Below are 15,219 nucleotides of genomic sequence, written 5' to 3' on the forward strand. Positions count from 1 at the left end.
GGAGCTCCTGGGATTTGTACATCTGTTTTAATGTACTGATACATTTGTGTTTATTGTCATGTGACAGTTTTTCTAAAACAATACAGACTAATGATTTCAGGACAGTGGTGGAGTGCCAGAGCCAGGTCCCAGCTGCAACCCTGGTAGTTCTCATGAAAATGCCAAGTATCTGCACTGGTACTCGAAAAGTATCTGTGCATCCCTACTAAGGGCCTGACCAAAAGCTTTCTGAAGAACAGGGAAGCCTAATGCGTTTATTACACGAACCTCCGTGCAGTCATTTTCAAGATACAGCACTCCAAAAATGGTGTTAGGAGCACAGCAGTACCATTAGCCCAAATGACTCCATTCCTAAGCTCACTACCCTTCTATCCTTATTTTGTGACTAAAATTGGTAGCTGCAATGGCATTCCATGGGGCTGCCACTGACAGTGAATCATTCTAATTATAAAATAGCAGGGTAATGAAGTAGAACACAGACCAGAAGCGCTGAGCCAACTGCACAGCTGCACCATACAAATGTAATCATGACATTACACTTACCTTCAGCTGTCCTTTAGAATTAGATTTCCTGGAGCTCCCTTAAAGGCCTTGTTCACACCAAGCGCGGAGCAGGTGCAGAGCAGTTGCAGACCGGATCAAAACTGCGTCCAATGTATTCCAATGGTATTTTTAGCTCCAGTTCACATCGCAGCGTGCAGTTCCAGAGCAGGTCAAAAAACTGCAGCAGACCCTATTTTACCTGCTCTGGATCTGCAAACGCATCAAAAATGCATGCAAATGCCTGGAACGCACTGAAAGCCCATGTTAAACCAAAAAAAAAAAACGCATCTAAAAGACTAGCGTGCGTGTGCAGATACCTGATCGGATCTGCTCTGCATTTGGTGTGAACAAGGCCTTAAGGTTTATCAATAAAGCAATGCATTAATCTTATATGGTTTTAGTAGGCAGACTGACAATCTTAGTACATAGTACTCACGTTTAACAACCGCACTGCCATGGCCTACCTCAATACCTAGACACAAGATACACAACAATCTGCTATAAAGGCTAACAAAAGGTCTTGTGACGGAATATATTTTGAGAGGTTTTTGCTTTTTTCCTCTCAACAAAACTGGAGTTCCACTTTAAAAATAAACAACAGTAAACCATACTTTTCCTTATCAGAGGAATAAACATTTCTATTGGTTCTATATTTCTTCAATATTAAAAAGAAAATATGCAGATTTAGAATATTGCCTACTGAAGTTTATAGCTGGCAAAGTTTATGTAAGAGTTGGTAACAATTTTTTTTTACATCACATCATCAGATTTGTTTCTGTTTGAACAAGATTCAGATATGGCATTTCATGCAGAGACAATGTTTAAAAATTATGGAGGGCATGATAACACGTGAATTACAATAAAGGACAAAAGGAAAAAAATGCAATCATGTGTTTATTTTAGATTTTATGCCTGAGTGCACTAGATGGCCATTACTGTCACAGAATTGTCCATATACAATATTTGACATATTAGGGGGACCTAGAAGACTAATGATTGACAACTGCCAATGATCAGACAGCTGCCTCTTTCACCCAAGACTTCCGATATCTGTTTGATGCCAATCACAAACCAATCAGCTGTGGAAGTTATGCTTGCTCTAAATCAGTGGTTCTCAACCTGTGGGTTGAGAACCCCTGGCTGTCTGGACACAGTTACTGATTTGTTACAAAGTTGTTTTTAAACATACATTGAAGAGGCAATCTCTTATCAATGTCTAAAACACACAACAATGAAAAGACTATACACTGACTAACCATTAAATCTCAGGATTTTGTAATAATGGAAAATCTCCATATATCTTGGCTCCTACAAGGCATTATCATTGCTAGAACTCCGTTCTTGGTAGTATGGTTACTAAAATTATTCCTAGCCCTATTCTAGACTGAATCCTCCATGATTTAAAAAGCCCAATGTAACACTCTATTTAGGGGTTCCTCTCGGTGGGGTAATACCATGTATTCCCGGCATCAGAAGGGCTCATTATTTCTCAGAGATTTGCCAGCTTTATAGGTCTCCCCTGCAGCATGGAAGATTCAGAAGCAACAGCTACTGCCAAAGCATGTCTTTTAAAAGGAGTACTATGGGGTTAGGGCTTTTCCCCATAGTTCTCCCTAGGGTAACGGGAGGACACAAACTAGCGCCCTCCCGTCCCCCTAAGCTCAGTATACCGCTAGCTACAGCTCGCAGTATACTGAGACGCCGCGCTGAAGCGGATCCCAACAATTATGCGTGAGTGACAGTGGCAGAGCCAGCTGTACCCGCCACGTCCGTTCCGCCAGTCAGCGCTGGACGATCGGAAACAGCATAAACCCTTACCACACCCTCCTAATATCACAGCATAAACCCTTACCACACCCTCCTAATATCACAGCATAAACCCTTACCACACCCTCCTAATATCACAGCATAAACCCTTACCACACCCTCCTAATATCACAGCATAAACCCTTACCACACCCTCCTAATATCACAGCATAAACCCTTACCACACCCTCCTAATATCACAGCATAAACCCTTACCACACCCTCCTAATATCACAGCATAAACCCTTACCACACCCTCCTAATATCACAGCATAAACCCTTACCACACCCTCCTAATATCACAGCATAAACCCTTACCACACCCTCCTAATATCACAGCATAAACCCTTACCACACCCTCCTAATATCACAGCATAAACCCTTACCACACCCTCCTAATATCACAGCATAAACCCTTACCACACCCTCCTAATATCACAGCATAAACCCTTACCACACCCTCCTAATATCACAGCATAAACCCTTACCACACCCTCCTAATATCACAGCATAAACCCTTACCACACCCTCCTAATATCACAGCATAAACCCTTACCACACCCTCCTAATATCACAGCATAAACCCTTACCACACCCTCCTAATATCACAGCATAAACCCTGCCCTAACCACTACACTAATTCTGACACACCTTTCCCTGTAACCTCAGTGTTCAAATCGAATAGATCCAAGCACCTCGGAACAGCAACATGATGGGGAACGCAGACATAGCATTGCTGGAGGCGGATGCTTTGCAAGGTTTGTGTGCCATGTGCTGCGCATACGCGCACATTATGGCAAAAGCTCCTGGGAGGCCCCCAAATTTTCCAGCGATTTACATTTTGCTTTAAAGCATATGTCTGGGGAAAAAAATTAGTACATGCTATGCCTAACATAGCCCTAACATAGCCCTGAAATGTAACCTTTAGCATTTAAACTTTATTCTAATCATAAAAGGGTCATTAAACCCAGTATAACTACTTTATATGGGTTATCAGTAAGCCATTCACAAGCACAGAAACCAACTACTTAAAGTCCAGTTATCAGTGTACTGGGCTCTGATAGTGGACAGCAGTGGTGCAAAAAGTCCGGTCCCCGACTCAGGTGGCGGCACGGTCTCCGTTTTAAAGAGAAGTGCGGGCAGTTTTTTCCTGTCTTCAGCTCTCCGCTCTCTCTCACTAGAGACAGCAGTCTCACTGCACTGACAGCAGCCACCAGCCCATAGCTCCGCAACCAATCACAGCAGGCGAGGGTGGGATTCTTAACAGGAAGAGCGAGTGATGGGGTTGCAGATGTAAATATGTGACGTCAGAATATAAGTACATCTTTGGGAAGCCAAAATTTGAGGATGGAACCAAACACCCTCCTCCGCCCCAATCTGCTGCTGCGTCTCTAGAGACGCCCGATCGCTTAAATGTAAAGCTCCCGGCCGGCCTTGTGATTACAACGGCTGGAAAGCTACTCTCGTTACAGACGAGCGGATTTTTCAAGCCTGTATATAGCTAAAGAACAACACATAAAAGAAGAGTTGTCATGGAGGGTTATACCTTTTTACAGCTTTCACTGTTCTTTTGTAGATCAGCCATTGGACTGTAAGAACTAGGAATTATTTTCAATTATCAACTATGTAGCGCAACATAGACACTGGAATAGATATTCTTTTCACTAAATAAAAAAAAAAAAAAAGGAGTATGTAGGTACTCCTGAATTCCCTGAACAAAATGAAAAAAGTGAGATTGTCAAAAATAAGCTACAGCTAAAAATTCACACAAAGCAAGTCAAAAACACAGGGGCCACCTGCACACTTTTTTTTTTCTAGAAAAAAAATAAAGAGAAATTAACAGAGATCGAACACATCTATATTTGTATCCAATTTTTCATGCAGGCCATGTTTTCCACCAAATGTTACAGTCACAGAGGCTGGAACAAACTATTATCCTAACAAGGGTGCTTACAACAGTCAGCTTTAATTTCATATGGCTGCAATATTTTTTCACACAGGAAAAATAAAATAAATGCTGACATAACTGCTTATAAGTGTTAGCTGGAGGAGCTCAGTGTTCATATGTTGCTTATTTAAAATCCATTTGAAATTACACTGCCCACAGTGTGACAACCCTGCAATGATTTCACTGTAGAACAAAGAGCATGTCAACCTGTGGCAGCAAGTGGATCAATGGGTCTACTGGCAGGATCAACAGGAAACTAATATATGTTTACAGTGGGACTCAGAAAAACAAAACATGATGTCTTAATGCTATGGACAGACTGCAGAATATACATTGAGGGGAATTTATCAAAACTGAAGCGGACAAAATCTGGAGCAGCTTTGCATAGCAACCAATCAGCTTCTCTCTTCAGTTAAGATTCGGTTGCCATGCACAACTGCTCCAGATTTTGTCTGCTCCAATTTGGATAAATTCCCTTCATTATCTTTACTATTGACCATAGTTGTACTTTAGTTCCATAAATTTAAAAAAATCAGGACCATACCCACATTTGTAAAGCAAAAAAAGTTGTTGCCTAAAAGCAAGTGCAAGTAAAATCATCAGGAAAACTAAACCCACCTGGCTTCAGAAGTCCATTGCGGCAAGGCAGGTTAGTACTGTCACTACACACTTCCATTTGCTTGTTCTGACCTTGTATATCTGCTTGCAGCGTTGCTACGCAAACAGTGGAAATGGAGAAAATAAAAATGAACAAAAATAAAAATGATGGGAAAAAAAAAAAAAAGAAGACAGACAATAAACTGCTGCTACACAGATTTCAACTTGAGACAACACAAGTTAGCTTAAAGAAAAAAACTCCAGTTTTGTAAAAAGAAAAGAAAAATCTGGAATTATTATAAAAGCCACCTTATAATTTATTAATTATTCCTTTCCTTCAGTTGCCTAATTTAAAAAAAAAAATTCCTAGCAACCATGACGACACTACTTAGTTTGTAGACGGAAAGTTGTGCAATTCTCGTCCCTCTGCAACTATCTGACTTTTCCCAAAAGTCTGCACAGGATTTCAGGTCAAATTACAGCAGTTCCACTTTATTTTGTGAGAAACTCACTAAAGGTTTGCTAGATCCAACAGCATGTTCAGGGAATGTAAAGCAGAACTCCAGGAAATATAATTATAAAAAAGGACAGTGGAAAGTCAAGCTCATCACTTAAACTTAATGAAGGCCCTATGATTATTCTCCTACATCTGGAGTACATAGGATTACCCAACATGTTGCACAACAGGCACTTATTTATGTACATCTATCCTAATATTGTGTATACATGTGCATGTTGGGGACTTTTAGACTGGCTTCCTGGTACCACGTGCTAGCGGCCCCTGCACTGGAAATTTAGAGTTTAGAACCAGGAAGTGCTCAAAACACAGAGCACTTCTGAATTAATTCTGTACAGTCTAGATTTGTTAACAGGTTTCAGCAATTTCCCAAAAACCCTCCATCCTGAATCTCCCTGCTATGACCTTTGGCTGGCTCCTTTGTGAGCCCACAGGTGGCAACCAAAAATCATACTAAGGGCTAGGGTTGCACAGATATCAAGTGCAGTACTCGGTACAAGTACGAGTACATGTAACGATACTTTTGAGCTCCAAGACTACACTAGAGAAAAAAAATTCAAAAATTAGGGAGGCAGCTGTCATTTGTAAGGAGCACACGGAGCTCCTGGGATTTGTACATCTGTTTTAATGTACTGATACATTTGTGTTTATTGTCATGTGACAGTTTTTCTAAAACAATACAGACTAATGATTTCAGGACAGTGGTGGAGTGCCAGAGCCAGGTCCCAGCTGCAACCCTGGTAGTTCTCATGAAAATGCCAAGTATCTGCACTGGTACTCGAAAAGTATCTGTGCATCCCTACTAAGGGCCTGACCAAAAGCTTTCTGAAGAACAGGGAAGCCTAATGCGTTTATTACACGAACCTCCGTGCAGTCATTTTCAAGATACAGCACTCCAAAAATGGTGTTAGGAGCACAGCAGTACCATTAGCCCAAATGACTCCATTCCTAAGCTCACTACCCTTCTATCCTTATTTTGTGACTAAAATTGGTAGCTGCAATGGCATTCCATGGGGCTGCCACTGACAGTGAATCATTCTAATTATAAAATAGCAGGGTAATGAAGTAGAACACAGACCAGAAGCGCTGAGCCAACTGCACAGCTGCACCATACAAATGTAATCATGACATTACACTTACCTTCAGCTGTCCTTTAGAATTAGATTTCCTGGAGCTCCCTTAAAGGCCTTGTTCACACCAAGCGCGGAGCAGGTGCAGAGCAGTTGCAGACCGGATCAAAACTGCGTCCAATGTATTCCAATGGTATTTTTAGCTCCAGTTCACATCGCAGCGTGCAGTTCCAGAGCAGGTCAAAAAACTGCAGCAGACCCTATTTTACCTGCTCTGGATCTGCAAACGCATCAAAAATGCATGCAAATGCCTGGAACGCACTGAAAGCCCATGTTAAACCAAAAAAAAAAAACGCATCTAAAAGACTAGCGTGCGTGTGCAGATACCTGATCGGATCTGCTCTGCATTTGGTGTGAACAAGGCCTTAAGGTTTATCAATAAAGCAATGCATTAATCTTATATGGTTTTAGTAGGCAGACTGACAATCTTAGTACATAGTACTCACGTTTAACAACCGCACTGCCATGGCCTACCTCAATACCTAGACACAAGATACACAACAATCTGCTATAAAGGCTAACAAAAGGTCTTGTGACGGAATATATTTTGAGAGGTTTTTGCTTTTTTCCTCTCAACAAAACTGGAGTTCCACTTTAAAAATAAACAACAGTAAACCATACTTTTCCTTATCAGAGGAATAAACATTTCTATTGGTTCTATATTTCTTCAATATTAAAAAGAAAATATGCAGATTTAGAATATTGCCTACTGAAGTTTATAGCTGGCAAAGTTTATGTAAGAGTTGGTAACAATTTTTTTTTACATCACATCATCAGATTTGTTTCTGTTTGAACAAGATTCAGATATGGCATTTCATGCAGAGACAATGTTTAAAAATTATGGAGGGCATGATAACACGTGAATTACAATAAAGGACAAAAGGAAAAAAATGCAATCATGTGTTTATTTTAGATTTTATGCCTGAGTGCACTAGATGGCCATTACTGTCACAGAATTGTCCATATACAATATTTGACATATTAGGGGGACCTAGAAGACTAATGATTGACAACTGCCAATGATCAGACAGCTGCCTCTTTCACCCAAGACTTCCGATATCTGTTTGATGCCAATCACAAACCAATCAGCTGTGGAAGTTATGCTTGCTCTAAATCAGTGGTTCTCAACCTGTGGGTTGAGAACCCCTGGCTGTCTGGACACAGTTACTGATTTGTTACAAAGTTGTTTTTAAACATACATTGAAGAGGCAATCTCTTATCAATGTCTAAAACACACAACAATGAAAAGACTATACACTGACTAACCATTAAATCTCAGGATTTTGTAATAATGGAAAATCTCCATATATCTTGGCTCCTACAAGGCATTATCATTGCTAGAACTCCGTTCTTGGTAGTATGGTTACTAAAATTATTCCTAGCCCTATTCTAGACTGAATCCTCCATGATTTAAAAAGCCCAATGTAACACTCTATTTAGGGGTTCCTCTCGGTGGGGTAATACCATGTATTCCCGGCATCAGAAGGGCTCATTATTTCTCAGAGATTTGCCAGCTTTATAGGTCTCCCCTGCAGCATGGAAGATTCAGAAGCAACAGCTACTGCCAAAGCATGTCTTTTAAAAGGAGTACTATGGGGTTAGGGCTTTTCCCCATAGTTCTCCCTAGGGTAACGGGAGGACACAAACTAGCGCCCTCCCGTCCCCCTAAGCTCAGTATACCGCTAGCTACAGCTCGCAGTATACTGAGACGCCGCGCTGAAGCGGATCCCAACAATTATGCGTGAGTGACAGTGGCAGAGCCAGCTGTACCCGCCACGTCCGTTTCGCCAGTCAGCGCTGGACGATCGGATCGGGGAGATGGGGAATCAAGTCCCTCTCCTGTCACTGCTCTGTGACGTGACAGGATTGAGAAGTGAGCGAACGCCGGTATGTGTTCGCTCACTTCCCGATCTACTGAGCAGACCTGTGACAGTTTCATTGTCACAGGTCGGCTAGAACTATGAGGATGAGTGAAAAGCACTCACCTCATAGTTCTCCTTTAAGTCATGGTTCTTGACTATAACTTAAAAGGAGAACTATGAGGTGAGTGCTTTTCACTCACCTCATAGTTCTAGCCGACCTGTGACAATGAGACTGTCACAGGTCGGCTCAGTAGATCGGGAGGTGAGCGAACACATACCGAGTTCGCTCGCCTCTCGATCCCGTCACGGCTCTCTGCCGTGACAGGGGGAGGGGCTGGATTCCCCTCTCCCCGCCCGGATCTGCCAGCGCTGACTGGCGGATCGGACGGGGGAGAGGGAGGGGACAGCTGGCTCTGCCTCTAGATAGGCAGAGCCAGCTGTCACTCACGCAGTTGGGCGGATCCCGTCATCTACGTCGGGATCCGCTCCGGCTGCGGCGTCTCAGTATACCGCGAGCTGTAGCTCGCGGTATACTGAGCTTAGGGTAACGGGAGGACGCTAGCTTGTGTCCTCCCGTTACCCTAAGGAGAACTATGGGGAAAAACACTGACCCCATAGTTCTCCTTTAACATTGCTTCATTATATCATCTTTTATCTGCTGACAAGACTTTTCCTTTAATAGGGTAATCGGCGTACATGTAAGCGTATCTATTGTTGGACATCTATTTACTTTTATTCATTACGTTTCATAACGTTTTACTTCCACAAATGTTCAACTCAAGCAAAAAAAGCAAACAGACAAAAAAACAAACCACATGCAATGCAGGTATATGACAGTGGTACATAGACAGAAAAGCTGTGAAGCCCATGGGAACTGTATAATGAGCAGATGTTAAGATGGGTGAGTAATAAGCGCTTGCTGATTGGCTGCTGCAAGCAACAACAACGGAACCAGAAACTTATTGGTCAGAAACTTTTCCGACAGGCACACATTAGGGGTCCATTAGACCCCTGTCACCTTTGAAGCTGATTAAGCTGAGAATACAGAAGTGTCTAAATCAGTGTTTCCAATCCAGTGAAACATAGTGGGGGTTTCAGGATGAGGAAGTGATCACTTCCAGTGTAAAGCTGACAGTCAGCATGGCACATGAAAACAGACTCCCGGCTGCTATATCAGTTGATGTATGGCATACAGTACACCAGCGTAAGCCAACTAGGCACTAGCTCAAGCAGCTAGTAGAGGACATCTTGAAGAAAAAAAAAATAATCTTGAAAAAAGGAAAATCGCTAGCAAAAAAGGTTAAACTTGTCTCAGTAGGGAAAAAGAGATCCATCCTTTAAAAAAGACACTAGCAAAAAGCTGAAGGATGCAGGGAGTGGGAGGGGTTATGCCAGGCCGATAACTGTTTTTTGTTTGCCAATGTCCAAATCCTACTCTAGGTGGCAGTTTAACCCAATTGCCTCTAAATTCTAGGTCAAAAGAAAATAAATCCACAAAATACCAGGCAGACTTATTGTTTGTGTCCAGCAATCCTTGCACTGAACAGTTATTCTTTTAAGGGTTAAAATGGATGAGTAATAAAGTGTAAAACAAAAGCAAACTATGGTAAACATAAATACATTTGCTAACGTGCAAGCTAAAAAAAAAAAAACACAGGCAGCTATAGAAAAAAAAAAAGTTAGTAAAGTTCAGACATGCTAAGCAAAGATTAGTCTCGCTAGTTACTATATGGCCAGACTTCTATTTACCTATATGCACAAATTATACTGCTGTAGTATAACTACTACGCTATAAAGAAAGCCAACAAAATATGCAAAGGAACTCACTGAGGCCAGTGTAAATGTGCCCAAAGTGATGTTTTACAAGTTTACTTTGTAAATAGGCAAGCTGCTTTAAAAAGCAAAAATACTGTCGGACATTATGAAAAATCTCCAAAGACCATTACTGAATTTTACTGATCTAACCCGTAGCATTGCCCAATACAATCCATTAAAAATATACAAAATCCAGACACAGTGTGTATTCTACTTGGATGCTGGACACATATATGATAATATGACAAGCAGCTCCCAAGAGCAGTTTTTTTTCTTCATTCCCATAAATTAAGCACCCAAAAACACCAAGATGTTCCCTTATAGAGCAGGAATAATAATTTTATTGCTACTGTTTAAGTGACTTGAGTCCGTCCTTCAGGATGAACCCTACTTTGCTATACAACACTGCAAATAAAATAAAAAATAGGTCCATCTACTTACTTAAATTGGCTTAATGACAGATTACAAGAGGTAGTTTTGGAACTTGTGCATGGTTTGAAAACCACAAAGAATAAATCAGGACATTCCCCATTAAGTAAAAACTCTCTAAAAAGTATCAGCAGTCTTAGAGGTTCTTTCACCATTAGCGAATAGCAACTAAAGTCCTGGAGAATTAGCAGCATGCTCTACAGTAGAAGGTGCTACAAAGGCTACATGCAACAAAAGAATGGAAATCTGTCATTGGAAAGGTGTATAAAAAGACCACACTCTGCCTAATTCAGTGCGAGCCAATTTCATCTCCTTCAATTTGGAAGCAAACTAAAGAAATCAGCCAGAGTGACTGGATGCTTAGATATCAATCCTTCTCAGAATTGTGCAGTCTGTGTTGTACACATGAGCAATAGCAATTTATACCAAAGAAATATGGTGTCTCCATAGTCCCCATCTCTGTACTGATATCCTTGTGATCAGTTAGACTAGAGATAAAATTGGATTTTAGGCTGTAGAGTTTCTCATTTGATTTCATACTAGCTCAATTCACAAAGCTTTGCACAAGCCTAAGGCACTCTTCTTTGTCAGCTATGTGACCGTAAATTTCAAATGTCACTGGACTCAAGCAAAAAAAAAAATCCTTGTTCCGTTGCACTGGCTTTGTGATTTGAGCGTACTGCATGCTATTAAGGGCAGGGGTGTGGAGATTTTTGAAAAAAACTACTTGTCCAAACTAAAGCGGGGGCCGAATCTACTTGTCCCTCATGACAATCTACTTGTCCTGATACAAAAAAAATTAATTTTAAACCAAAACCGTATTTAGCAGTGCTAAGAAGCGCTTCTCATTGGTCAGTGCCGTCAGGTGACAGCGTTGAGCAACAAGTGCTTGCAATTTGTCAGCGAAGTTCAGAATACATGGAACAGGTACAGATAGTACACCCGCACTGGTGGACGGGAAGGACTGTTCGTTGAAAGGCAAGTATAGTGGGAGGGAGATTTGTGTGGGTAATTCCATTTTCCCAAATTACTTGGGAAAGTGAATTTACCCTTTAGGGTTGGTGCGGACTTGGGGATTCCCAGGATGTGCGATCGTGTGCGGTTGCATACAGCGGTTGCATCCGCGTAACAAATCGCTGAAAAAAAGGTAGCTGTACCTATTTTCACGACATGCACCACGCAGTGTTTTCAACTGTGATCGTGTGGGATCGCCCGGGCGGTATTGCAGCAGGTAAACGCGCAATCTGCCTGGCACTACTGGGGTGCCATTAGAAAATAATGGCACTGACAGCACGATCGGCGGTGGTGTGCTATTACGTAACCACCCAGCCATCTGCTCGGTTTCGTGCACAATGACCGGGCAGTCACGGATCGCACACAGCTGCCGATTGTGCTGTCAATGCCATTATTTTCTAAAAGGCACCCCAGTTGTGCCAGGCAGATTGAGCATTTTCCTGCTGCAATACAGCCCTGCCCTTGCGGTTGCACACGATCGCAGTTGAAAACACTGCGCGTTTATTTGCATGCAGATGGGGGGGGGCAGCGGGGCTGGTTTTCATTTTTTCTAATTTTTATTTACTTTGGAAAAAAATTTTATTGGTTTTATTATTTTTACTTTTTACATTTTTATTTCGTTACATTTTTAATTATTATTTTTTACTTTTTTTTAAACTTAACTGTATTGCTTTACACACAGGGGTTAACAATTCGGAGGTGACCGGTACTCTTTATTGAACCTGTCACCTCCAACACAGGAGTTCTAGCAGGCGCTGTTGCTAGAACTCCTGTGACAGGAACGAGCAGCGGCCGCCCAGGACGGAGGCGGGAGGGAGGTGGCAGAGCCTGTCAATACTCCACGCCACCCGCTCCGCCCCCCTGCTCTCAGCGCTCCACGCTCGGTTCCCGCCCCCCGCTCTTGGCGCTACATGTCCCCCAGCTCATTTTAAGAAAAGAAAACCAGCCCTGCTACTTGTCCATGGCAGGGCTAAAACAGTGAAAAAAGCACTTGCCCGGAACTACATGTCCTGGGCGTCGGGCGATACGAATTCCACACCCCTGAAGGGTCAGTGTCAACACTGTGGACTTGCGTCGATGGCATCAGTTTGAGATGCTTCAGAATTTATCAACAGGTGCATTCAACCTGCAGTTGACCTCCTTCTGACCCGCTTCATGTATTTTGCATTACCATAGACTTGTATGAATATGGAAATCCCACTTGAAGCAAACAAAAGCGCATCAACACAAGCCCTAAAGAAGCTTTCCACTTCAAAATGAAAGTGAACTCTTGATCCAGATGATTCTGTGGAGTAGCTCACTCCCATCTCGAGCACTAACAATCCATTAGTTCATTTATGTCTAGGGGCTGAAGTAAAGCAGCTTTACTTACCTGATCCTTGCTCCAACCACCTTCCCCCAGGCTGCTAGACCGAATCTTCTGTCCTCGATTCCAGTGATCCAAATACAGCAGAGGGACATTCCACCGGCCGGAGAAAAGGACAGCGATGACAGTCAGTCTGTGAATCTACTTTACATCAAGCCCAAGACGTAAATGAGCACTTAACTTTTGTAGTGCGAGGGGTAACCCCACTGCAAGGGTAGATTTTTGGTTATCCCAGAAATGGGTTTTAATGAAGTGGTTACCAGGCACGATACCAGGATTCATAAAGGAAGCCCTAATGATCACAATCATAGTGCAGAGAAAGTAGAGTATAGATGGGGACTCCACTACATGTCTACACAGAGGGCTCTAGATCATGGGTGCACTTCTGGTTTAAAGTGGAAGACAGAGTCTTTACTTTTCACATTATAGAAACATCAAAAGCGGCTCAAAAGTTCTGAATGTTTAGAGATTAAACTTGTTTTAGACAAACTATACCTTTTTTTCCAGTGATCAAGAAAACCTTAATAGAGCATAACTGAGAAAACTTCCAAGACAGATTCCCTGTGTATTATTAGAATAAGCAATGCATTTATACAATTCAAAAGCTGCAAGTGGTAAGGGCATACACACCAGCCATGCACACTGTTCAGCAAATCCAGACAGCCTGTAATTTTCCCAATTGCTGGTTTACATACATAACATAAAAATGCAGTTCTCTGTTATCTTAACTTTTGGAAAGCCAAAAGTTAAATTTTATACAAATTACAAGTTTATCATAAATTGATCAACAGCCACATATATCAGGTGGGGTACTGAAGCGAAGCAGGTTTGTAAATCTGGATACAGTCAGTGAACCCATAGCACTCAAAATCGCTTTCTCCAAGTAGTAGAATAGGGTGCTGCCTGATGCAGGGGATCTTTTGAGACCCCGAAATGTTGCACGGAGTGTATTTATGCTGATTTTACGTCAATAAACAGACGCTTCTAATTTGCAATTGGAGTGCCGGTGTCTCACTTCTTACTTAGGTTTGTAAATCTGATTAAGCGCCTTATCGATGGTCCCATTCTACTCTAGCAAGTTTGACTGCTCATGTTTTATAAAGAATAAATAAGAATTTAGAAGCAGAATGTTTACCCACATCATCTAAAACCCAGACCAGAGAGCAGACAGCTAGCAGGACTGGATAGGATAAGGAAATGCTCATAAAAAGGGATAACTGAACAGCATGCTTACATATGAGCACATTTATAATATATTTGTATTGTACTGTGCATTTATGCTCACGATTGTTAGAGTACCCCCTTATCCACTACTTTGCAGGGTTCTTTAATTATGGTCTTGTGTAATGGCTTTTATTAGAAATATAGTTGACATGCATGAACAACAACTCGTCAGCAGAGGAGGCTAGAACATTTAGATTAAAAAAAATTGCAGGACAACACATAAAATAACAGTCAAGTAATCTAAAGACTACTGTTAGCTGGTGAGGATGTGTGGTACACCTTTAGACAAATTTAGTGAACCTATATAAATCAATGGAGATGCAAATATAGGTTCCTTTTATATCAGTATTTGTAGGACTAAAAACAAAGAATAGAAAATAAAAAAAGTTAAACAAACATATAATGGGGGAAAAACCTCCTCATTGCTACAGTCTAGGGATGCACCGATATATCGGCCGCCGAAACATATCGGCCGAAAATGGCACTTTTGGCATAATGCTGAAAGAGCCATGTTTCGGCCGATACATCGGGTCATCCCTGGTTTCTTTTCTCCCCGCTGGGCGCTGTTCCAGCGGGGAGAAAAGAAAGTGACAGCCGCCGACCGCTGCAGGAGTCAGGACGAGAGCGCTGTGAGCTGCGGCATCTCTCCTCCCACACCGCTCAGCCGCCTATCACAGTCCGGCAGAGCGGTGTGGGGGCGGAGACAGAACTGTCACAGGAGGCTGGGTTCTCCTCTCTACACCGCTCGATCAGCCTCCTGTCACAGCGTGTCAGAGAGAAGAGCAATGTACACACACTCAGTGATCAGTGATCGCTGAGTGTGTGTACATAATTGAGGATATGGCATGTTAACTATATCCTCAATTATGAATGAATGGGAGTGATCTACATCACCCCCATTCATTCATAATTGTAGTTACAGTAAACATGCCATGTACTCATGTTATCAATGAACAGGAACACTCATA

The 15,219-nt window shown here is 42.0% G+C and overlaps 1 protein-coding gene across 1 annotated transcript in view; it reads right to left on the reverse strand.

Annotated features, from left to right (window-relative positions):
• Window positions 1-15,219, reverse strand: part of SPAST (spastin) — a 48,718-nt gene that overhangs the window by 22,149 nt on the left and 11,350 nt on the right. The window contains exon 4 of the mRNA XM_018557067.1: window positions 4,916-5,011. Within this exon, the coding sequence (XP_018412569.1) occupies window positions 4,916-5,011 (96 nt within the window). The remainder of the gene's footprint in view (window positions 1-4,915; window positions 5,012-15,219) is intronic.

Source organism: Nanorana parkeri, unplaced genomic scaffold (assembly GCF_000935625.1).
Source record: "Nanorana parkeri isolate BGI_ZX_2015 unplaced genomic scaffold, ASM93562v1 scaffold264, whole genome shotgun sequence".
NCBI classification, from domain to species: domain Eukaryota; kingdom Metazoa; phylum Chordata; class Amphibia; order Anura; family Dicroglossidae; genus Nanorana; species Nanorana parkeri.